We start from the raw sequence: 24,827 nt of genomic DNA, 5'->3' as shown, positions 1-24,827 counted from the left end.
ATTTGATGGTGGGCTTTTGGGGTTTTGTAAAATTCCTACCCTGCTAGTGTTGAGCTGAAAATGAAATGGCTATGAAGCCTGCTTAACTGATTCCTCCCCCACTCTATTCAAGATTTCTTAAGAGTGAGGAATTTGCACCCTTTTGGCTCAGGTTGCAGAGCCTCTTGGTCAACCAAGGGAAGTGAGAGGTCACAGCTATTAATTGCCTAAGACTTCCTCAGGCATTTATAACTTTTCCTCTGCCAGTCATTAGATTTTTAGGGCTCTCCAAAATCCTAATTTACCTTGCAACATAAATAATGCAAATGCCTCTGAAATACCTAAGAGCATGGCGGTGCGTGTGTTCCAAAAAATTGGCAGCCAGATGAAAAGTGTATGTGTACCGGATGCAGCCTATTGTGCATGCCTAAATAATCATCGGAATATTGCTTCCATGATGCTGATCTCTGGGTTAGAAAGCTGGAACTGGGTTCAAGACTTGGCTTTGAGCTGGGAGGGTTGCATGTCCTTAGCCATGTAATTATCAGGAAACCATCTTTAAACTATGGAGTAGCTAAGATGGCTGCATATTATTGCCTACCTTGCAGGGCTGTTATGAAGGGGAAAATGTTATTACAACATTCGATATAAGTCATTGCACATGACATAAGACTTTTAACTAGCTCACTTTCCATATGCTAGAGCAGTGGTCCCCAACGCCCGGTCTGCGGCCCGGTGCCGGGTCATGAGCGTCTCAGCAGCGGGCCGCGGCTCCCTCTCCTCGCCCCCCCCCAGCGAGAAGGTCATCAGGCCGCGAGCAAGCTGCTGATTAGCTTGCGGCCTGGCAAGCTTCTTGCTGGGGGGGGGAGAGGGAAGCGTGGCCGCCTCCGGCACAAATGTGCATGTGTGGCAGGTCCACACGTGCATGTTTGCGGCCCCGCTGGGCGCAAACGTGCATGCGCGTTTGCGTGGGGCCCTGGTCGCCCTCTCCCCCCACCCCTTGGCAGTGGTCCGCATCTGGAATAAGGTTGCAGACCGTTCTGCTAGAGTGAAAAGTACCATTAGAAACCACTTTTATTTCTGTGGAAAAGCTATAAGTGTGAGCTTATTGCTGCCATTGTAATTGGACTTGAAATGTGTAACTTGACTGGATCATGTCCACTGTTCATAATTACAGTTGGAAACACCATCTCATGCTGAAGAAGCATAAATGTTTACCTTTCTCTCCCTTTTACTATTTGTATTTACATTTACTAATGAAGAATCAAATAGCAGCCTTTGTTTGAAACAAACACTCAATGTTTTTTTCTTATCTCTGCATCTCAAACATACCCTTGGTGCAAAACTTTTTCTGCCTGGATACAGGATATGAGAAGCCTTAGAAACATGGCTTGGAAGGCCAAGTGGTTTTCTTTTCTTTTGTCTTTCCTGTTCTTCCCCTGCATTTTATGTTTAAAATGACAGCCCAAGGAAAGCCAACTTTCTAAAGCAATGGAAATGATGAATTAATGTCACAGCCATACTCTTTGACTAGTGCTGGCTTTAGATAAAATGCCTGAATAATTGCTCTTGCAGTGAGTCTGGGGAAGATGCAGTTTCACATTTTCTTTGGGGGGGAAAAACGTGGATGCGTTCAAAAGGTTAAAGTGGGGCCTCAGTTAAGATTAACTCTTAGACCCATTATATCTCTTTGGCATGCAGACTACACCCATGAGTGGCCCTCTACAGCTAATACCATTCTTTTGTTTCCTTTGCTGCAAAGATTTTTTTAAATATCCCCTCCCCCCCAAAAAAGAAAACAGATCTTTCCCTTTCAGTGCTTCCAGTCATGTGACTTCCCTTTTTTTTCTTGTGAGTCATGGCTAGAGGTTGAAGGTGAATGAGAGAATGATTTAGAGTTCAAAAATCTTATTTGGACATTTACAACAAATTTTGGGCTGAAACAGCGCTTAATTGAATTCGTAACACAGGACACAAGACACATGCTTAGCTTTTATTGATGTCTATTTTGAAATTGTAGCACATTCTCACTGTGTCTTTAATAAGGCTTAAGCTGCAGAACTCAATAAGGAATTGAAAGGGGAGGGGGGAAGTCCAATCCAAATAATTGCAAGTCTCTCAAGTATGCACTTTAGTGTGGGGGTAGGCAGGGAGGCCAGAGGAGAAATGTTTCCTGTTCTGGATACCTTTTGAGGTGGCTGAATGCAACCATATTTCCTCAAAATGTGCATGGCTGTTGAAGTGGGGGAAGGGCACTGACCCACCCACCTAGCTGCTGCTGCTGAGGGTGGTTGGCAATGGCTTTTGTGTCACGATGAATTCTGATGATCAACACATTTGAATGGCAGCATAGTAGCTGCTGGATCCTATTGAAAGAGAATGCTTAAACACAGATGCATGCAGACATCCAGAGTGTTTTATGTGTTTCCAAGCAAGATGGTACGTGTGGTTGCATTAAAATATTTCAGTATATCAGTTTGTTTTAGCCAAACACTTTGAATTCTTTGTTTCTTAATTCTTTTGTTATGTTTCTTAATTCTTTTTCTTTGTTTCTTAATTCTTAATTTTTTTTTTGTTTGGGATATGTTATGGATTTCAGTGTTATAATGTTTTATTGAATTATTATATTATGGTTGTCAGGTGGGATCTTTAATACAACCTTTTTTCTTTTGGCTTTGCTTGTTTTGATTTTGTGTGGCTTATCTTGCATGATAAAGGCTAATTGGATTGATTAATGATGAGACAGCCTGAGTGTCTAAACATTTGCTTTTGATTGAGCAGTAGCTAACAAGAGATTGCTGATTATTATTTTCAGATCTAAATATTTGTGGAGTATATTATAATCAATGCTCTGCTTTTCCTTGCAAGGACAATCCCTGTGCAGAAACTTGTTCATCTGCATAAAATGCCCTACTGGATCTGGGCCTGTTTACTTACCAAAGAAAATATTTCTGGTACTATCTTTACTGATAGGGCTGATCCTCTCTTAGTGAGGGCATTGAATCAAGGCATGCACTCCCTCTGTGCTAAACCTGTTAGAAATGACCATTTCAGTCATGCTAGGAAAAGAGGGAGAAGATTCTTGTTGCCTGTTTCCAGACTAGAGTTATGTTTTGGAGAGTAACTTTTAAAATTTTGGGATTTTTTAAAAAGACATTTTAAGAGCTCCCAAAATGTTTTGTTGTTGTGAAATGAGATATATCTTAATTGTTATAGCTGGGTTAGAAATTTCTCAGGGTGTATATGTGTGTGAGAGAGAAATGGTGAGTAGTTAGTTCAGATACTATGTTTCTCAAACAGAGCCCACCAGAATACTATAATGTTTTCACTGGATCTGTTCAGTGAGTCAATCAGTCCAATCATGATCACATCTTTATATCAAAAACAGCACTGTGGTACCTTAAATATTAAATTTTGTTACATAAGTGTTGTGAGCCGAAGTCCACTTTCATTATCAGGGACCTCAACAGGAACTATAAAATATTTCTAAGGTCCCCCACCCACCCAGTACACAGCTGGAGCAGGGGATGGCATTTGCAGTGAGAAAGCTGTACTGGGGACAGTATGAACCCAGTGCTTGAACGGCCTTTACCCTTTAAAATGATATGAGGAGATCTGAGTGTGGGTCTCCCTGTGCCTTGTATATTTTGGCTTATCTAATACTCCCACCCACCACATCACATTGGTTGTAGTCACAGTGGAACAGATATACCCTGCCTTACTTTGGGGTTGCCATATACCTCTTGTGAGTTCTACAATGCCATAATGAAGAATAGACAGGCAAACCCCTGAGCCTCCGGGGAGGGCGGTATAGAAGTATGATTGATAAATAAATAAATAAATAAATAAATAAATAAATAAATAAATAAATAAATAAATAAATAAAATTATTTCACTTTTTGATCTCAGAAATGAGCCTTGCTTAGATACTGATGCTATTAGATCTAAATGTTTGCAATAACCAAATTATCTGTCAGTATACGTTAACACTACTGCGGTTCTAGGTAAAGCATCAGTTTATGGTGGGGGCAGGAAATCAAAGATGAAATCATGGACGTTTTTGAGTAATCCTTCCTCACATAACTTCAGTAACATCAATATATCGTCTCTTTTAATTGAAAGGTTATGAGATCAATGGAATTTGATGTTCTCAACATGCTCATCCGAAAGCATACTTGATCAGGGAGTGAAAAATAGTTCCTAGTGCTTTGCTTTGAATTACACGATGCTATCAACTTTATTGTCAGAAGAAAAGCCTTTATAAAAATGACAATGTTTAAGTGGCTCTCTTACCCACAGCTAATAGAGGTAATGCAGCAGGGATGGCAATATTCCCCTTTATCCAAGGAGGCTGTTTTCCTCTTGCATGTAACAAAAGCTCTCACCCAACCAACATATGTTAGACAACCGTGCCTCAGGAAAAGATAGATTCAAGTGAGCAGCTTTGTTGGTTGGAAGTAGCAGAACACAGTTTGAGTTCAGTGGCACCTTTAAGACCAACAAAGTTTTATTCAAGGTTTAAGCTTTCATTTCCATGCACATTTATTTAGAGAGAATAGTGTGTGATGTGATCTGAGAGCAGGAATTGGCATGTCACCCTTCATCTTACCCAATATGCTCCTTAACTGAGAATTAAGTTGCCAGCCACTGTCATGGGAACGGGGGGGGGGGGGGGGAGAATTTCATTATGAAATTATAAAATGGCCAGGAATAGGACTGTGCTGTCTTGAGCAGCAGGCTCTGAGGCTGACTAGGGATTCCTCCATTGCATGGACCTGCACAGCAGCTGAAGTCCAGGTCTGGTTTTCAGGGCACCACAGTCTTGGTTCATAGTGAAGCTGAGACCCCAGCCATGTGAACTGGTTGAATCATTCTCCTTAATTTACTCTGCAGAGGAAGAAGCCTAACATGTCCTGGGGCAACAGCTACTCCGGTCTTGATGGAGCCCCAGGCCTGTGAAGCACTACAGGAAGTGATCTGGCTTAGTAACTGGAATACATCATTAAGCTGCCTTTTCCTCAGGCCTGCTGTCACTTTTGTGCCCGCTGGGGGTGGGGAGAACTTATACCCTGGGATATGGGACTAAGAAACTGTGTGCTTAGTGCTATGGAGTCTGGCACAGTGGTAGGAGCTGAAACTTCATGGGCAGGCCTTCCCTCCAGCTGAGGTATCCAGATCAGGGGCTGGGGGGAAGACTACTAGTGCCAGACCGCCCCTAAATCTGGTTGTATGGTGGCATGGGGAAGCTCATATGATTGTAGGTTTTGAGGAATAGTGTTTGTTAAAACAAAGTTCAAGGGGCAAAACAAATGGTCTGAAATATAACAGGAAGGGACCTTTAAAAATTGGAACAAGACTTTATCCATTTTGCCTCCAGACATTTGGACAAATTACTGGCCTTCCAAACCATTCAGGAGCATGCCTCCTGAAATTCCAGGAAGCCTAACTTTGTCATTTTTTTCCTGTGCTTTTTTTAGCTAGTCGGTTTTGGGTGGACTTAGGAAACAACTACTGTATTTTGGGAATGTTGGTTTTTATGTGTTCCTATGAGAGCCAGACATGTAAGCATTACAATGCTGGATTAATATTTAGGAATATTTTACCAGATCTTGGAAACAAGCAGGGTCCGAATTTGGGTGGGATACCATCAATGAAGACTTTGAAGAAGAAGGCAGTAGCAAACCACCTTTGCTTTTCACTTGCCTTGAATGCCATTTACTGGGGTTGCCATAAGTTGGATATGACTTGATGCACTGGAGAATTAATCTTGTAGATCCCACACAGTGTTTCCACTGTGGTCATTATGAACCACTTGAAGGATGGAACAAAAATGTAACAGAGAGAGCCAGTTTGGTGTAGTGGTTAGGAGTGCGGACTTCTAATCTGGCAAGCCGGGTTCAATTCTGCACTCCTCCACATGCAACCAGCTGGGTGACCTTGGGCTCGCCACAGCACTGATAAAGCTGTTCTGACCAAGCAGTGATATCAGGGCTCTCTCAGCCTCACCCACCCCACAGGGTGCCTGTTGTGGGGAGAGGAAAGGGAAGGCGACTGTAAGCCGTTTTGAGCCTCCTTCGGGTACGGAAAAGCGGCATATAAGAACCAACTCTTCTTCTTCTTCTAATCTGGCATGCCGGGTTCGATTCTGCTCTCCCCCACATGCAGCCAGCTGGGTGACCTTGGGCTTGCCACATCACTGATAAAGCTGTTATGACCGTAACAAGATTAACTTTTGCTTTTATATTCCTACTGTTATGATGTTATGATGGTCAGTTCTTCGACTGACGAAGAATGCTTGCACTCGAAAGCTCACACCTTGAATAAATCTTTGTTGGTCTTAAAGGTGCTGATTTTACAGTGATAGGACTCTCTCAACCTCACCCACCTCACAGGGTGTCTGTTGGGAGAGGAAAGGGAAGGAGATTGTAAGCCGCTTTGAGCCTCCTTTGGGTAGACAAAAACCGGCATATAAGAACCAACTCTTCTTGTAGTTGTCTTTCTATAAGAATTGCCTTGATTTTTTGCTATGCAACACACTGTCCAGTTTATGTTTGGACTGAACTGGTCACAGTGTAAGAGATACTATTGTTGTTTCAGCAAACATGATATGGCTGCCTGGTTGAGTTAGCCTCTTTGACACTGTGCTGGTAGAAAGGGCTGTAGCAAAGCTAAAATTAAAGGGCTGTAGCAAAGCTAAAATTAAAGCATAGGTTTTAAAATTCATTTTTACAAAATCTGAAGTAGTTTTCAGGGTTCAACTCTACAAAAGGTATTAGGACCTATTCATTATTCTGGCTAATTGCTTTGCAAACTCCTGAAGGCCACATGAGTGTGAGACAAGGGAATTTTTAATATCCTGTCCAACCTAATCTGACAGTTGCATTCTTCTTTTCTATAGGTTCTGTATTTCATTTACTACACACAAGAGAATGATGCAAAAGAAATGAAGCTGTTATCTAAGACTGCCTAATCATGTTTTGCTGCCTGCCTTGAATGATGCATTGCAAATAAAAGAAATGGAAAAATAATGGTAGAAATAAGAATAATGTTTAGATGTCTCGATAGATTTGGTTTGGATACCAATACCCCTGTGGGGGTATTTGCACTGAAGAGCAATATTGTTCATTTGGATATTGTTTCTGATTTTGCTTGAGTTATTGCCATCTGAAAAAATACTACAATTGAAGGCAAAAAGATAATTTAGTTTTAAATGAAATTATTCATAATAGATTTTTAAAAACCTATTGTACTGGAGGGTAGTAAACAGCTATAACAGAACTCCTCCCCCCCCCCAAAGGCTACTCTGATGGACTGCACTTTTTACAAGTTCAGCAGCACTGTTCAAACAACCAAATGATTATGAAGGGTTAATTCTTCATAGAAGCAGAGCTTTGAGTGACAGGCTGCTCCAAGCAATCTGATTTATTAGGATCAGCTGAGTAGAGAAAGATTTCTGAACTAGCTGCTGAGGAGAATTCAGTCTGATTTGAGCATTAGCTGAGAAGAGTTGAGTACTGACAGTTTTGGAATTCAGCCCTAACTGAGAGCAGTGTAACACTGACAGGAGAACTGGGGAAAGTTAGCAAGGATAAGTGGGTAGACAGAGAGAGACCATTCAAACAGGAAAGAGGCTTGATCTTCAAGAGAGAGAAGAAAATTCTCTACCCAGTCTAAAAAAGATGATTGCTCTGAAGAGTGCAGAGATCTCTAGTCTGGTGTGATTAGTAAAAGAGTCAGTTAAAAGTACTGGTGTTTAAAGTAACTATGGATAGCTTATGAAACTCTCATTAGCTTGAAATAGAAGAACTAGAGTCTGTGTATGTACTGATTTTACTTCAGAATTATCTATACTGGGTTACCTCAGAAATTTTCAACCCCTTCTTTCCCCTCTAAGTTAAAAGATTTTGCTGTTTTTGAATTTCAAAAGCCTCAAGTGCCATTTAATTTGTATAAGGGGACACCTAGTTCTTCCCTCGGGTTCCTGGAATAAGCAAATAGCCAAAATATTGTTCTGTGGCTGGGTGGGACAGCCAGAATTCTTTAGGAAATAACTTGGGCAGCTCAGCCACAAAACAGAAATAAAAATAGAGGAGCCATTTATAAGATTCCCTAGAGGATGGTTCCCTTGTTGGACCTTTGATATTAGTAGACCCAAGGGATATATCTTAAAATGTAAGGTTGTGTGTTGAAGACTAACTTTGTTAGTATCCTTGTAAAAAACAATTTAAAGAAATACTACACTATATTGATAAGTTCACGGATGAAGTGAAAACGAAAATGAGGCTGTTGTACCTAGAAACTCATTCTTCTTATAACAGTTTATATTGTTTGAATAAAGCTTTTGCCATCGCCAGCTTGAAAGCTACCTTTTCTTGTCTACTCATCTTTGACCGACGGGTCGTCTCTGCGTAAACAAAGTACCTGACTAGAAGGATGGTTAGATTGACTCCATAAGGTTTCAGCTTTTCTTCATGAAAGATGAATCATTTGTAAGAGGCTTACTGCTGAGAGAGCATTTTTATGTCCTTATAATACTATGATTCTTCAAGAGACAAATAAGCAATTGCCTCTTTGTTGCATTCTGCTACACTTTACCCTATGTATAATAGCAATATTCTGTTTAGACACCTGAAGCAAAAGAGAGAGATTTCTTCTGATGCTTAGAGCTATGATCCAAGAAAGTGGATGATAGAAAAAAAAGCATTGACCCTTAGTTCTCTCTTCCTCTGTCTTCTTTTCTTTTTTAAATTTTTTCTTGATGGGGTTTTAATTTTGTTTTCCGCTTTCATGCAAAGCAGACTTGTATAAAACTAAGAATTCTGAACAGTTTCCTCCTTTAGGGTAAAAAAGAATGTCAACCACAACATTACAAGAGCTCACAGTAAAACAGAGCCCCAAATTCTAAAATGGCAGCTTTGGATTTTAATAGTAGCTGTTCCCCCTGGTCTAGCAAAAAAACAAATAGCTGCTTAATTGACTCAGCAATTTGTGAAGTTCTTTGCTGGTGACTAGCTTAGAAAGTAACCAACAGTTGCTCCTGTTAGGCCTTTGCAAAGGAGATTTGAAGGTCAATGGTTCAAATCTGGTTTATGTCAGGAGATGTTAAGCATACATGTGTTTTTCATTGTTTCAGCTTAGCCTGTGGGGGGCGGGGACTGGATTTTAAAAGTTCAACTGTAATAGACAATTTTAAATTTGCATAGAATTTCGGTCCATATGCAACATCAAAAAGAAACTTCACAAAATGAAAGGGTTCCACATATTTATTCTTACATAACTGTAGGACATATCTGCCTATCAGTAGAGCTCTGTCATTAGAGACCAGTTTCTAGGTCTGACTATTTTCTGACTCTTGCAAAAAAAAAAAAAATCCAGTCCAAACTTCTAAGAGAAAATGTCCTGTAGCCCACATTCTCAAGCATATGGATAACATTTTAGAAGCTTTGTGTTGAAAGCTTGTATCGAATATGCACAAAATGTGATTTTAAAAAACCCTTTAAAATCTTTTTTCATAGAATTGAGAAACTGTAGTTCGTGGAAACATTTGGACTTGGCTTTTCCATCAATGTCTGTATGCATTTCACAGGGTAGCTTCTAGGCTGCCATTTTATTTACTGCAGATACTTACTGTATTTTCATCTGAACATATCTGGCTGTTGGGCCAAAGGCTTTTTGTTTCTTGGTGATAAGTGTGTTCTTTTCTAGTTGCTTGTCAAATCGTAGCTTTTCTTAGTGTCTTTTATCTGAGTGCTAGTTAAAAGCAGAATAGGCAACCTTCTTACAGGTTAACAATTTATTGTATGGGAAGGTTTAGGGGCAAAGAATAAGAATTAGCTAAGATGTTTGTGAAAATGTTGGATATAATGCACTTACAGAGCAAGGGAAGGAAGTAGTTTTCTTTGAAGGGGGGCTGCATATGAGAAAAGGTATAGGCAATATTTGAGAACATGTCACATTCTTACATAATAGTAACATGCCAATGGAACAAAAAGAAACAAAGGATTGAGGTGGATTATAGAGAAAAAGCAAAGGGAAGACAGATAAGTAAGTGGGCAAGAATGTCAACACTTGCAAACAAAAAGCATCCTTATTGACACATTGAGGAAAAGGAAGCTGTAGAGGAAGAGCCTCAAAGGTGATGCATGGTCAAAGGAAGGAAAGGGATAAACAAGATGTACAGCAGAATGGAACTGAAAAATTGGGACCCCAGCTAGAAATATAGTGCTGTAGTCAATATGAGAAAGAAATGAAAATGTTAATTTCTTAGTGGTAGTAAGCATTGGAGAAAGTCAAGGGATTATTTAGAATTACAATCAGAAATACTGTGTTGCAGACTGTATTAAAAACCAGAGTGGAGAACTGAATAGAGTCCCCTGGATTTCAAGTCTGGAGAGGGAGAACCAAAGGGTAGAAACAGAAATAGCTACTGGAATACTAAAAGGATTGATACATGTATTTCTGCCCTTATCATGAACACCAAAAATTAGAAGGAAGAAAAGTTGAAGCAGCAACAAAATGTGACATTAAGGTTAGATATTGAAGCTTAAGGATCTACAATAAGACTGACTGTAAATAATCTATGAAAAAGTAAAAATCCTGATATGTGTAATATGCAGAAGATAGGCAAAGAAAAGCTAGGAATTCATGGCTGATTTCTGCTGGAATGCTGAGAATAGGCTATCAAAAAGTATGAGCCATAAGAAGAAAACAACAGATACAGTTTGTCTAAAGCTGAGAAGTAATAGTGTATTAGAAATTTAAAGTTAAAAGAATATCTAATGCTGAAAGTTAAAATTAAAAGATCCTGAAATCTTGTCATTAATGAGGAAGAAAACATTGAACGAAAATCTGATGAACAAGCCGGCTAACATGTCACCAGTAGTAAAAGCCTGAGTTGTTCAGATTTCAAAATTAAAAGGGACTAGAAATGTGAGACAGAAATTGAAAAGGTCATTAAAATCTAGTGAAGCCTATTTGTATATAAGTAGAGCAATAGCAGGTTCGCAGAAAAATGCAGAAGGAAGAATGATACATGATGTAGAAAAAGCTGGAGGAAATGGAAGCCAGGATACAATAAAATCTTGATCAACAATTAGCATGAGATTTGTGGTCTAGATCGGGGGTCATTAACCCCCGGCCCGCGGCCCGCTACTGGGCTGTGAAGGCCTCGGTGACAGGCCGCCACGCCTGCCTCTCCCCCCCCCCATGCAGCAAGAAGCTCACCAGGCCGCGAGAGAAGCGGCTGCCAAAGCGTCCGCTTCGCTCACCGCCTAGCTAGCTTTTTGCTGTGAGGGGGGGGGGAAGAGGCAGGCGTGACTGCCGGCATGCCGGAGGACACAAATGCACATGTGCAGAGCTGCCGTGCATGCGCGTTAGCGCCCCTGGTGGTGAAAACGTGCATGTGCAGCAGTTCAGCACATGCGTGTTTTCACCACCAGTGGCACTAATGCGCATGCACGGCTCCCGGGCCGCCAGCTCTTCCCCACCTCTGGAGGCGGTCTTCAACCCTAAAAAGGTTGGGGACCGCTAGTCTAGATCACTGGTCCCCAACCTTCTTATCACAGGGGACTGGTCAATGCTTGACAATTTTACTGAGACCCAGGGGTGGGGGTAGTGTTTTGCCGAGGGACGTTGCTGCCACCGCCTGAGCCCCTGCTCTGCTTGCTTTCCTGCCGGCACCTCTGACTTCCTGCCGCCCACTGAGGGGCGCTGCCAGCAGCAGCTGCGCAGTGCCACGCCGAGGGGAGCCCCATCCATGACAGCCGCCAGAGAACACCGAAGGTGACCCGGCAGCAGAGTGGCAGGTCAGCCCCTGAGGCAGCAGCCAGGGAGGAGTACGAGGAGGAGCCGTGGCCTGGTACCGACTGATCTACATACTGGTACTGGACTGTGGACAGGGGGTTGGGGACAGCTGATCTAGATCCTAGAAGAAGACTTGGTTCTTATATGCCACCTTTTCTCTACCTGAAGGAGTTTCAAAGTGGCTTACATTCATTCGCCTTCCCTTTCCTCTCCCCACAACAGACACCCTGTGATGTAGGTGAGGCTGAGAGAGCCCTGTTATTATTACTTGGTCAGAACAACTTTATCAGTGCTGTGGCAAGTCCGAGGTCACCCAGATTGGCTGCATGTGGGGGAACGCACAATCAAACCTGGTTCTCCAGATTAGAAGCCCGCACTCCTAACCACTATACCGATCTGGCTTTCTCTAGTCCCTGACCCATAACTGTTAGTAAGTCCTATTTCACAGCTGCTGTTCATTTCACATTTTTATCTCTGGGTTGTCAGTTAGGACAAGGCATCTCCAGTTGCTATATGGATTTAAGAAGAGAACACAGATTAAACAAAATATCAATACAGCATGAAAGAGATGGCCATTCCTGTAGCATGTTCTAGATGGGAAGTGTTTTGATTAGATTTAATTTCAGTTGATGGATTTATGTGTTTGTGGTTATTGGTCAGAACATTGCCTTGGATCAAGCAATTGCGAATAGAGTTATTTGACATAATTGGGAGGGGGGGGCTGCATTGATATTTCAGTAGACTTAATGCAAATGTAAATTATGCACCATTGATTGAATAACCTTCCAGTATGCATACTAAGAAGGGGTGGAAAAAGCTCCTCAAGATTCCTGATAAAATTCCTTCCTAATTATTTTATACAGGGGATAAGTAAAGCTAAGAAGTAGTGCTACCCAAACAGGCTTGTTTGCCTGGTGTGCCAACACCCAGTGAAGGACAGTTCTTTTGACACCTATATCCCTTTCTTAATTCTGTTGATTTTTGACAGGATAAAATCAGTTATCTGGAAACAACTCTGCCAAATAATAGGAAGTCAAAGACAGATTTTCTGTTCTTGTTCCTTCTGGAAACCAGAGCTAATTGGCTTCTCACTATTACCATATGTTCTGTTGCTTGATGCCTCTCCTCATAGCTTCTGTTATACCTCAGTGTTCATTTTTTTTGTCCCCGTAGAGGCCTCAGGGGGGGGGTTATTTGTGTCCCAATATTGTCAAATATTAGGTTTTTGGTCTGGGACAAGTTCTCCAACTTGCATTTCTTTAAACCACGTGTCTTCCATGTTTCTTTAGGGTGGCTGTTAGGAAGAAGGATGTTTTGATGTGGGATGGAGTTGTGCTGTACAATGCAATTTCCAAACCACAGGAGATAGCTTGAGGAGCAAAGCAGCAACTCCAAGAGGAAAAGCAGCTCAGCTGCCAAGATGAGGATGGATTAATAAGGACTCTCCAGTAGTCATTAGGAAGCAGGAAGTAGACGTTCTTGAAAGTGCTGAAGTAGTTAGTGAAGGCCTGTTTGGGAATAAAAACCTACTGGGAAGCAAGAAGAATGAGGCAGGGAGAAGGTAGATAAGAGGCAAGTAGAATGAAGAATATGATGAAGAAGAGTAGGTTTTTATTCCCCACTTTTCACTACTTTAAGGAGGCCTAAAGCAGCTTACAATCGCATTCTTTTCCATTCCCCACAGCAGGGCAGGTAGGTGAGGCTAAGAGAATTCTACGAGAACTGTGACTGACCCAAGGTCATCCAACAGGCTTCATGTGGCGAAGTAGGGAATCTTATCAGGTTTTTCAGATTAGAGTATGCTGTTCTTAGGAGTTCCAACTTCTAATATGGCGAGCTGGGTTTGATTCCATCTCCTCTTGCAACCAGCTGGGTCACCTTGGGTTCCCCACAGCACTGATTAAGCTGTTTTGATTGAGCAGTAATATCAGGGCTCCCTCAGCCTCACCTACCTCACTGGGTGTTTGTTGTAGGGAGAGGAAAGGGAAGATGAATGAATGTAAGCCACTTTGAGACTCCTTTGGGTAGAGAAAAGAACCAACTCTTCTCCTCCTCTCCTCTAAATAGTGAAATAGTGAAGAAAAGCTTCACAGCTTTAGGGGACCAGACCCTTCCAAAGTAAAGAAACCAGGGGAAAAGAGACAGCTGCAGTAGTGGACCCTGAAGGTGCATCAGCAAGAGCATGCAGCTAAAATTTCTAAAAGAGAACTCCTAACCTAGAATCTGGTCTTGAGGCAAGAAACAAAAACATATGAGGAAGGGTCTTGTTGTTTGGCATCTAGCTCTATAATCTCTGTTATAAGGAACAGATATAATAATGATCTTGCGTATGCTTATAGACCAGGCTAGCCCAATGTCATCAATGTTCAGAACCTAAGCAAAACTGGCACTTGGATGGGGGACCACTAAGGAATATTGGGGCTGCTATGCAGAGGAAAACAATGAAAAATGACCAGTGCTCATCTCTTGGCTTGAAAACCCCACAAAGTCGAACTTTATGGGGCTGCCATGAGTGAGAATCATAGAATAACAGAGTTGGAAGGGACCTCAGGGGCCATCTAGTCCAACCCCCCACAAAATGCATAACACACACACCCCTGTCGCTCATCCACTGTAACCTGCCCCCCCTTGAACCTTCACAGAATCAGCCTTTCCGTCAGATGGCTATCCAGCCTCTGTTTAAAAACATCCAAATATGGAAAACCCACCACCTCCCGAGGAAGCCTGTTCCACTGAATAACCGCTCTAACTGTCAGGAACTTTTTCCAGATGTTTAGACGTAATTTCTTTTTAATTAATTTTGAAATTAATTTGTGAATTGGGACACAAATAATCCCCCTGAGGCCTCTACAGGGACAAAAAAATGGAATTGGTTCTGGTCCGTCCCTTTAGGGCAACAGAGAACAACTCTTCTCCATCCTCTATCAGCGGTCCCCAACCTTTTCCAAGTTGAGGACCGCTTCTGAGGGTGGGGAAGAGCCGGCAGCCCGGGCAACGCACATGCGCGGCAGTGAGCTAATGCACAAATGCGCATGCACTGAGCTGCTGCGCAAGTATGCATGCACGGAGCTGCTGCGCATGCACATTTGCGGTCGCCAGCAGGGCATGAACGAACATGCGCGGAGCTGCTGATGGGCGCAAACACGCACGCGTGACAGCTCCACAGCAAACATGCATGCGTGGAGCTGCCACGTATGCACATTTGCGTTGACCGGGGGCGCAAACGCGCATGGGTGGCAAATCTGCGCATGCACGCTTGTGTCCGCCGGCATGCCGGCGGCTGTGCCTGCCTTCTCCCCCCCCCTGCAGCAAGAAGCTAGATGAGCCTGGTGAGCTTCTCACTGCGGGGGGGGGCGGAAGAGGCAGGCGTGGCCGGCGGCAGCCCGGTACCAAGGCCTTTACGGCCTGGCACTGGGCCATGGACCGGAGGTTGAGGACCACTGCTCTATATGGCTCTACTATGAACTTTCTCCAGGGCAAAGCTGATTTGGAAAAGGGTAGAGAAAAGATGGGGAAAACTCAGAAGTAACAAATGCAGTATAAGGCAGGGGAGGGGGGAGGCTACTTCCCAATAGCAATGCGTACAAGTCAGATAACCTGGACTGAAATGGCCCTAATGATCTCATGTTTGTTAGGAGACAAACAAACAGAGAACACTGATATGTGGTTGGACAGCTTTGGGTTTTTTTCCAAGCTAGAATAGAAAATTTTGTCACTGTCACTTTTTAAAAGTGTGATTCCTTCCCTCACCATTCAAGGGACTTCGATTTTCATATTTTGAAAAACAACTTCGGTATAGAGAAGTAATCTCTTAACAGAGAGTAAGATAGTTTCAACAATTGCTACTCGTAGCTAAGGGTGTTCCAGATGCGTCTTTGACGCATTTTTGTACAGACTGTCCAGAGGAGGGGCCCATCATTCTAGGTATCCCATCAGAGTCCAAAGTCTTTTCAACTTATGCCTTTAAGGTAATTTGAGAAGAATTGTCTCTTGTTGACAAGGGAAGTAATTCTGGATTCTTAAAATATATATTTGGAAAGTGATCTTTCCAAACCTGAACTGATACTTGGCAGTTAGCAGATTGGTTCCTATCAATGAAGGTACCTGCAAGTAGAGGCCATTCATTAATAAACCCCAATTTCTGCTACATATCAGTGTCTTCAGAGCAATTGTATTTTATTATTATTATTTATTTAATTTGTTACCTGCCACTCCCAAGCAAGCTTGTGGCAGGTTACAGAAGTCCAGTTAAAAACCCCATTAAAACCTCATTAAAATGGACACAAAAAATATAAGATACAATAAACCAAATAGATCCAACAACATGGTGGAAACCCCCTCATTACCCCCACCCACCCCCACCTCTAGAGGGAAGAAGAAGGAGAGATGAGGTAACCAGAGTTGCAGCTTGACACCAGGCGGGGGGGCGCATCGATATTCCCCCCACTGCCCCAGCCTCAACCATAGAACTGGCGGAAGAGCTCCATTTTGCAGGGCCTGCAGATATGCCAAATGATCCCGCAGGGCCCGCAGCTCACCCAGGAGCTCATTCCACCAGGTCGGGGCCAGGACCGAAAAAACCAGGCGTGCTTCTTTGAGACCAGGCGTGCTTCTTTGGGGCTGGGAATGACCAGTAAATTGTCACCCACAGAGTGTAAGGGCCTGTGGGGGGCATAGGGCAATAGGTAGTCCCTCAGGTATGTGGGTCCCAACCTGTGTAAGGCCTTGAAAGTTAAAACCAAAACCTTGAACTGGATCCAGACAGCAACTGGCAACCAGTGCAGTTGCCTCAGCATATGCTGGATATGGGCCCTCAACAGTGTTCCTGTGAGGACCCTACCCAGCTACATTTTGTACCAGCTCAAGTCTCCATATCAAGGACAAGGGCAGGCCCACATAGAGCAAGTTACAGAAATCTATTCTGGAAAAGATCGTTGCATGGATCATGAATATTAAAGGATCCCCCCCCCCAGTGGGGACAATAGTTACTTTGCTATTGTGGTAAGAATGCTACGTAGCATGTAACTGAAATTTCAGTTTTTGACATTCATCATCAAACCATACATCAGTATAATTTGTAGTATAAATTATGGCAAGCTCTGGAGTTCCAAGTACTATACTGTTATATATGCTGTTATATTATACTAGGAGCAAAGCCCGTTGTATCCAGGAATACAATGGGAACTAGAGTTTGGTGGTGGGAAGAGGAAGGGAAGGAGTTGTCCAGTCTGTAAGGGCATGGAGTTGAATGTGTGTGTTGTGTGGGAGGTTATGGTGGCATGGTGACAAATGAGGGCATGGGTATGGAGAGATGGGTGTCAAGAACCTGTGGTTTGGAGTGTTCGTTGAGTGTGGGAGCGGACTGACCTTTGGGAATTGTGGCATAGTGCAGATGAGCTTTCCAGAGCCATGTCTTCAGATATGTGAAGGAAAATCAGACTGGAGACTCTTCTTAGATGGAGATTACATGGCAATCAATTCCTTCCAGTTCTGCGTCATTTCCCTTCTTGTGGGAATTAGGCCACAGACACCGAAACGTCCCCCTGCCCTAAAACACATAGGGTAGTCACAGTACACAGGTGTCCACCCTGCTCCTTCTGTCTCCATTTTTTCACTGATGATAAAATGTTACATGCTTCTTTCATAGTTGCTCCTTAGAAGAAGAACTGGAATATTGTATCCTGTTGTTTACTACCCAAAGGAGTCTCAAAGCAATTTACAAACACCTTTTCCCTTTGTCTCCCCACAATAGACAACCTGTGAGAGGTCTGAGAGAACTGGGAATGGGCCGCAGTGACCTAGCAAGCCTCAGGTGTCTCAAAGCAGACTCCCCGTGAGGGAGGTGGGGTAGAGAACCTTACATGGAAGTCTAAGAGGAAGTCTCCCTGTGCACAGCAGTCTTGACCTTAGCAAGGTTTTTTATACAGGTTTTTTATTTGCCAGGCCAAGGTTGAAAAAAGTCAAGACAGTTTACTTGTTCACTATTTACAGTTTCAGGCTGTAAATATTCTTTATTTAGATCTTCCTGCACTTTCCAGATTCACAGGACTGATGCTGGTCTGTCTGTCTACGCCCCAGAATACAAACAGTTGCTGGTAAGTGCTGGCCATAGCCCATAGACAGGAGGGACACACCTGCACCGCTCCCTCCCAACCGCAGTCTTCAAGCCTCTACCATGGTATCGCTGCTCATCTCTAGATTATAATGATCAGCTCTGCAGGCAAAAATGGCTCCTTTGAAGTGTGGACTCTGAGGCTTTGTATGATTTTGAAGTCCCGCCTCCAGGGATATTTACAACCCTGGGGTAGCCAACCTCTAGATGGGTCCTGGAGAGCTCCTGGAATTACAGCTCATCTGCAGAGTATAAAGATCAGCCCGCCAGGCAGAAAGGACGATTTAGGGCAGGGTTGTGGTAGAGAAGAAATATTTAAGGCCTCCCATACAGGTTGTTGTTGAACTGAAAGACTTGAGGCCTACTGCACAGGGTTATTGGGCAGATGAAACACGAGACAAAAGAACCTCTGCCACAGCATCCAGTTTCGTCTGCAGAATAACGCTGTGCAGTAGCCTCAAATCTGCAGAGAGTTGCAACGAAGAAATACATATGGCTTGGCTGTGTCTAATCCCCAGCCAGAGCAGTATTTTATGTGAGAAGGGGCTTTTCTGTGGTCTCCCTGTCAGCCAACTGTTTGGCAGAAGGAGATATTTCCCTGCCCTCAAAAGGAATGCCCACACCCATGTCCTCAGACTCCCCTGCATTGCTCTCGGAAATACCTCCCTCCCATCAGTCAGGGCCTGTCAGAGGCTCCTTCACAGCAAGCCTGAAGGGAGGGGGGGGAGAGAGCACACTCACCAGCCTCCTGCCAGCACTGTCAGTGTTCTAAGGCAAAATGAGGTAAGTTACAGTTGCACGCAAGAGCCTCTTGTGGCGCAGAGTGGTAAGGCAGCCGTCTGAAAGCTTTGCCCATGAGGCTGGGAGTTCAATCCCAGCAGCCGGCTCAAGGTTGACTCAGCCTTCCATCCTTCCGAGGTCGGTAAAATGAGTACCCAGCTTGCTGGGGGGTAAACGGTAATGACTGGGGAAGGCACTGGCAAACCACCCCGTATTGAGTCTGCCATGAAAACGCTAGAGGGCGTCACCCCAAGAGTCAGACATGACTTGGTGCTTGCACAGGGGATACCTTTACCTTTACCTTAACCTTACAGTTGCACGCACCAGTTAGGGCAGCTCTGTCCAAGCCTGTGTTCTCATCCCCCTTGGCAGCCCTACTGACCGCCTCTCTCTGCAATGGTCAGGGCATACTGGCAGCGATGTCTCCAGATTGGGGTGGGCGGGCCCTGGGTGGGCGGCCCTGTCAGAATTTTGGTCCAGTGATTGGGCCAAATTCTTGAGTGGTCGTGACCTGTCTGAGGCAGGGTGTCTTGATTGGGCCCTGGCTCTGACAGGCCACACCCACTCTCCGCCCACTTAGCCCTAGCGAAATATTATATAACAGCTCCCACTGTTACAGATTGTTTTTGGGTTTTTTAAAGATGTGGCATATTTGTACAACTCATTTAGTTACATTTTTGCAATAATCTTAAATCTGAAGTTTTCTAAAAAATAATTTTTTTGAAATATATACATCATTAGTAAAATCTGAACTATAAGCTTTGCACCCTTATGTATGTACACTTGCAGATGTAGCTATATGTAGAGTTCTAAGAGAAAATAATCCTATTAAAGGGTTATATTATGGAAAGAGTAATCTTACTGGCCTTTATTCAGCTAAATAATGCCAAATATTTAATTGCCTAGAATTCATCAGAAGAGATTTATTTATCTTCCTTCCCACTGTAGACTCCTACATTAATTCCAGTGCTGACAATCAAGAAAAAATTGGAGGGTGGGAACTCAGTAGAGTGCAATGAGAAGTAGAATCCCTGCTATTCAAACCCATGGGTATTTAGATAGCCCCCTCTTTCTGTAAGTATTTTGATATCTTCTGCCCTGTGTAGCGCTTGCAACTTTCTCAGAGGCAACAAACACTCATGGTGGTTCAGCATGTCATAATGTCAGTCCAATTTGGGCATTTGGTTTAGGAAAAATGTTGACTGCCTAGCAATGAAATCTGTATTTCATTTAAAAAGCTAAACAGATTCAGTTTCGACGTATCTCTCTAATACAGCCTTTTCCAACCTTTTGACCAGAGAGGGACCCCTGAAATATTTTTTCAGGTTTCCAGAAACTCCAGAAGTGGCACGATCATGCAGAATATGGTTGGGAAGCATAGCTGTGTACATGCCCACCCAAGACCCCTCCCCTCCCCACCCCCTCCATCCCCAACATTGGCCATTTAGACAGAGGGGGGTAGGTCAACATGACCACATATAGTCATATCACCCAACAAATGTGTAACCAATTTAAAAATATATTAAAATTAATTAATTCCCACCCATTCAGGAAACCCTACCAGGGCTGTCAAGAAACCCCAGGTTGAGAAAGCCAAGCTTGCTTATAATAAAAACCTCCTTGAACCTTTAAAGACAAATTATGCTGTACTCCACAGAACATATTCCAAAAATGTTTCCAAGTGGTATGGAAGACTTGGTAGCTTATTTTCACTGGATCCAATTTATTCCCATGGTTAAACTTTTTTAGAATGTCAGCGTAACCAGCTGGTTATTTTTTGTTTGTTTGCCATGGAAACTTTGAGGCACATGCATATGGTATGATCTACTTTCAAACTCATCATACTGCTTGAGTAGGAATCTTTCAGGTGATGTGTTCTTTAATCTGTTAATGACTCTGAAATATATTTTGAAGATTATGTAATCTTTCCTTTCTGTTCAATGACCCCCCCAGCTCAAACACCATAAGGCTTCTATGACAGCAGATGGCACAGAGAAGACTTCCCCAAGTTTAAAAAGGTGACCATCTGAATAAGCCCCTAATTGAAATATTTGCTATTATTATTTTAAAGTTGGCTGTTTTGACACTAACTTAAAATAGCTTGGCTGTTCTGTAAGACAATAAAATAAAATTAGGGAAAATATTACATATCAGGAGAAATCTTCTGCACAGAATGTGTTGGTGGCGCCCCCCCCCCCCCATTATTCCATGCTGCATCAGCAGGTGTTTAGACCCTGACTGGAAGTCTACAAAAGAGAGGAAATTCTGAATTAAGGCTCATTATGGGAAACCCTTTCTCTCTTCCATATGCACATGCTAATAGGAGTGAGACACTCATATCAGGGAGAATAGACTGCCATAATGAGCCCTATGTTGGAGTTTCCTTCCTTTTGTAGATGTAAGTCAGATTCTGAAGCACCCACTGACACTGGGCACAATGCAACAGGAACTTCTCCTGTGCAACCCCATTGGAGTACTTAGAACAGGATAGAACACAATGGCTCACGTGCAAGGGATTCCCCCTGCACATTACACAAGAGAATACATTTAACAAGATGCAATGTTACATTCTGCTGATTCGTGCTCTGTTCTTTATTTGTTGCGATGATAGTGGTGAGAGAAGAGTTAGTTTTGCTTTTCTACCCTTTTTTACTTTGCTTTCTTACTTTTAGTTTCACTTTATTGTTCCGTTTTGAAACATACTTTTGAGAAGAAGCACAAATAAAAATAAATGAATATTTGAAAAGAAAGAGGTAGACTTAAATTATTGATTCTTTTACTTACCATTCAGCATTAGGATAATTATTAGGATAATGGTTTTTCAGATATAAATTACGCTGCAGAGAGAGGCCTATGTATGAATATTTTTTTAGCCATGCTTGTATGGGCTTCTAGGTATATCAGTTCAGTATGTAGTTGATACAATGGTGGAGCTTAAAGACTAAATGGGCATAATTAAATGAAGGATTTGCATCTTTGAATGGTGAGGGAAGGAATCACACTTTTAAAAAGTGATAGTGACAAAATTTTCTATTCCAACTTGGAAAAAAAACAAAGCCGTCCAACCACATGTCAGTGGTTGGCCCGGCCTCACCTGGGCCGGCCGGGGAGTCGCCGCTCAGAGGAAGAAGCCTTCCCCAGCGGTAAACCCTCCAGCCGGCTTCCCCTCACCCAGGGAGCCTTCTGCCGGGCCCTGGGGCAGCCGAGCCTGCCCCTGGGCCCGGCAGAAGGCCGCAAAGTCCCCTTTCAGGCCACCTACCTTACTCTGTTCCTCCCTTCCTCCCAGCATTCCCTTTGTCCTTCCCTTTCTTCCTTCCTCCCTCTCTCCCATCTGCCTCTTTCTGGCTACCTGTTTCTCTCCCTCTTCTTCTGTCTCTTCCTCCCTTTCTTTCTGTCTTTCTGCCTCTCTCCTTTTCCTCCTTCCTTCGCCCCATCCCTCCACCCACCCACCATGCTAGGGCTCGCTGTATTTTGCCCACAGCGGGCTTAATATCTAGTATTGGTATAAATAGGCATTCTTTGTTTTTGTTTTTTAAACTGATAAAGCCCTAGTGACCTGAATGAGTCGAGATGGCCACTGCTGGTGAACTGGGGCAGGGAAGCTGAGGGGAAACATGCCACGTGGAAGGTCCATTGCTGCTGTTTTGTATTGGCAGCTTTACCAACAATGGGGAAACCTTGCAGGACTCTCCATGTGGAAACCCCCTGGTTTGCCTTCCTTCTTTTTACAAATAGTTATGCATCTCTCAATGCTCAAACTCCTGATGTGAGAGGTAAGGAAGGGAAAGGAAAGGGGGAAGGCGTCTGTGAGTGAGAGAGGGAGGGGCAGAGAGAGACCAGGAATTAGAGGTAAGGGGGAGAGTCAGGGGAGAAAGTGGAGGGGAAAGGAATCTGTGTCTCCATGTATGTGCGGACTTGCAAGACAGGTGGCGACAACACAGCTAGCAGTGTTCAGCACCACCCCACAAGCGGAGTGAGAATCCTTGTCAGTAGATTTTTGGGTTTTTTTGAATAATGTTAACTTTTTCATACATTCTGTTAGAAGAAATGGTATGGGTTCAGTATTAGAGGGAATGCTAGTATTTAGAGCAGTGGTTTTCAACCTGGGGTCGGGACCCCTTTGGGTGTCAAACAACCCTTTCACAGGGGTCGTGGCAGCACAAGCAGCTTGGCTGGGGGGGACACAACAGCCTTGCAAGGTAGATCAAGCTAGAGCGTTCGTCTGTCTGGAGCAGTGGGAAAGAGTGAGATCGACATGGTGGAACAAGAGGCTGAACTGAACTGAGAAACCTGGGAAAAAAACAATTCATATACAATCATGAACAATGGATCATCACGCCATTGGTCAGTTTCAGTTAAATTTCTGTGAAAAGACCCTTGCATAATTTTTTGGTTGGGAGTCACCACAACATGAGGAACTGTATTAAAGGCTCGCGGCATTAGGAAGGTTCGGAACCACTGATTTACAGGGAATTCATATTCAAAACTAAATCCTGTAATATCATGGCGTATTTGATTTCATAATCATACTAGTACCATGCAAAGTAATAGTTTACTTTAAAAAAGAAGTTGCATGGATCAAAGAAAGGGAATCCAGTTTGATACTAAATAATTTCAGTAGCCTTAGCAGTGTTCCATAAACTTATTTTTATGCTTTCTTTAAGCTAATTGGAGGCTTCGGTTTTAAAAATGGATCTCTCTTCTCCTTTACTTTTGTTCTGAAGATGTTGTGTGACCCAAGTTCATATCCTTTTTGTTCCACTTTCATAAGCTTTCTCACTTCTATTGTTCAAACATCAAGCAGATGAGGTAATTTTGCAGAACTAATGCCTTAAATTTATAACTTAAAAAAATATTATGGGCTGCAAGCTGCCTGCTTCTGTGGAGAGTGGTGACATAATTTTTCTAAGTAATAAATAAACCAAAGTTTACAAAGAGGTGAAATAGCTTGTTTCTCACCAGCAGGCACCAATCCATACGACTAGTCAGGCGTATCATTCATAAATCCTCAACCAAAATCCACATCTCATAAGTAACAACAACATGCCAAAGCTGAAATTGATCAGAGAGTAGTGATGGTGTTCAAGATCCCTTGTGTTCCATGGGAATTCTGTTTAGTTTCAGCAGAAGAAAGAATTAAGTATAAATTAAAATTATAAATTCATCAGAAGTCTTTCACTCAGCCAGGAGAATGTTTTAACTATAGGCTGTAATCCAGCAGACCATAAGGTTCTTTGATGAAGCTCCCACACAAGTGAGTTCTGTTCACTCCAGTGTTGGGGAACTTTGTGTGCACTGGTGCAGTTACCATTCCATTGTGCACACTGGAATTCCCATGTGCAGAACTGAGACATAAGTTTTTAGTGGGTTTTATGTAGAAAATACTGCACTAATTGTACTTTTGTAGGACAACCATTACAGGACAATTAATATAATCCTGTGTTGTTGTTTTTAACAGACTTCAAAATTATTAAGTCTATAGTAACCAAGACTATTTTTCCTGTTCACAGAGCAAGCTTTTCATGGAAGGATTTAGAAGCCTAAAAGAAGGAGAACCAGTGGAATTTACTTTTAAGAAATCTTCCAAAGGCCTTGAATCAATACGGGTAACAGGTCCAGGTGGGATTCCCTGTTTAGGAAGTGAGAGACGACCCAAAGGAAAGACAGTACAGAAAAGAAAGCCAAAGGGAGATAGGTAATTAATTTACAAACTTTTTTCTATGTATAAGTTTTTCTGAAAGTATTAATAGTCTATAATCATTTGTGAAATGAGTTGCTTCTTTACAGACTCATAAGCAATAATAATGCCAAAGTGTAAAGAGATTTGATTACTGGTGGCATGATGCATCCAGAAAATGCCCTGTAAAGCAAGGTGACATACAATTGGCATCCACCCTTTAACAATATCTGAATGGATTACTTTCAAAATTAATTTAAGTTTTCTGGACATTGTATTCTCTTACCTGTAAGTGCCATGAGCTTTTGATGGTTCGTTTTGCTCACTTAGATGCCTTCATGATATCCAAATGTTCCTCATGATGATGATGAAGTGATATATTTCAGTGTAATTTTTTACTTTGAAAATGGGTTTCAAGAGTATGTCCTCTAAAATAAAAAAATATATTTTGAATATATATTACATTTTAGTTAAGCT

General features: G+C 42.7%; 1 protein-coding gene across 5 annotated transcripts in view; it reads left to right on the top strand.

Annotated features, from left to right (window-relative positions):
- Positions 1–24,827, top strand: part of LIN28B (lin-28 RNA binding posttranscriptional regulator B) — a 117,743-nt gene that overhangs the window by 52,481 nt on the left and 40,435 nt on the right. For all 5 annotated transcript variants that reach the window (XM_077303235.1, XM_077303240.1, XM_077303266.1 and 2 more), the window contains one exon: positions 24,184–24,368. In XM_077303235.1, coding sequence (XP_077159350.1) covers positions 24,184–24,368 — 185 coding nt within the window. The remainder of the gene's footprint in view (positions 1–24,183; positions 24,369–24,827) is intronic.

The sequence above is a fragment of the Paroedura picta genome, chromosome 1 (genome assembly GCF_049243985.1).
Source record: "Paroedura picta isolate Pp20150507F chromosome 1, Ppicta_v3.0, whole genome shotgun sequence".
Lineage (NCBI taxonomy): Eukaryota > Metazoa > Chordata > Lepidosauria > Squamata > Gekkonidae > Paroedura > Paroedura picta.
Note: the sequence above shows the minus strand (reverse complement) of the source record. Positions and strands in the feature narration are given on the sequence as shown.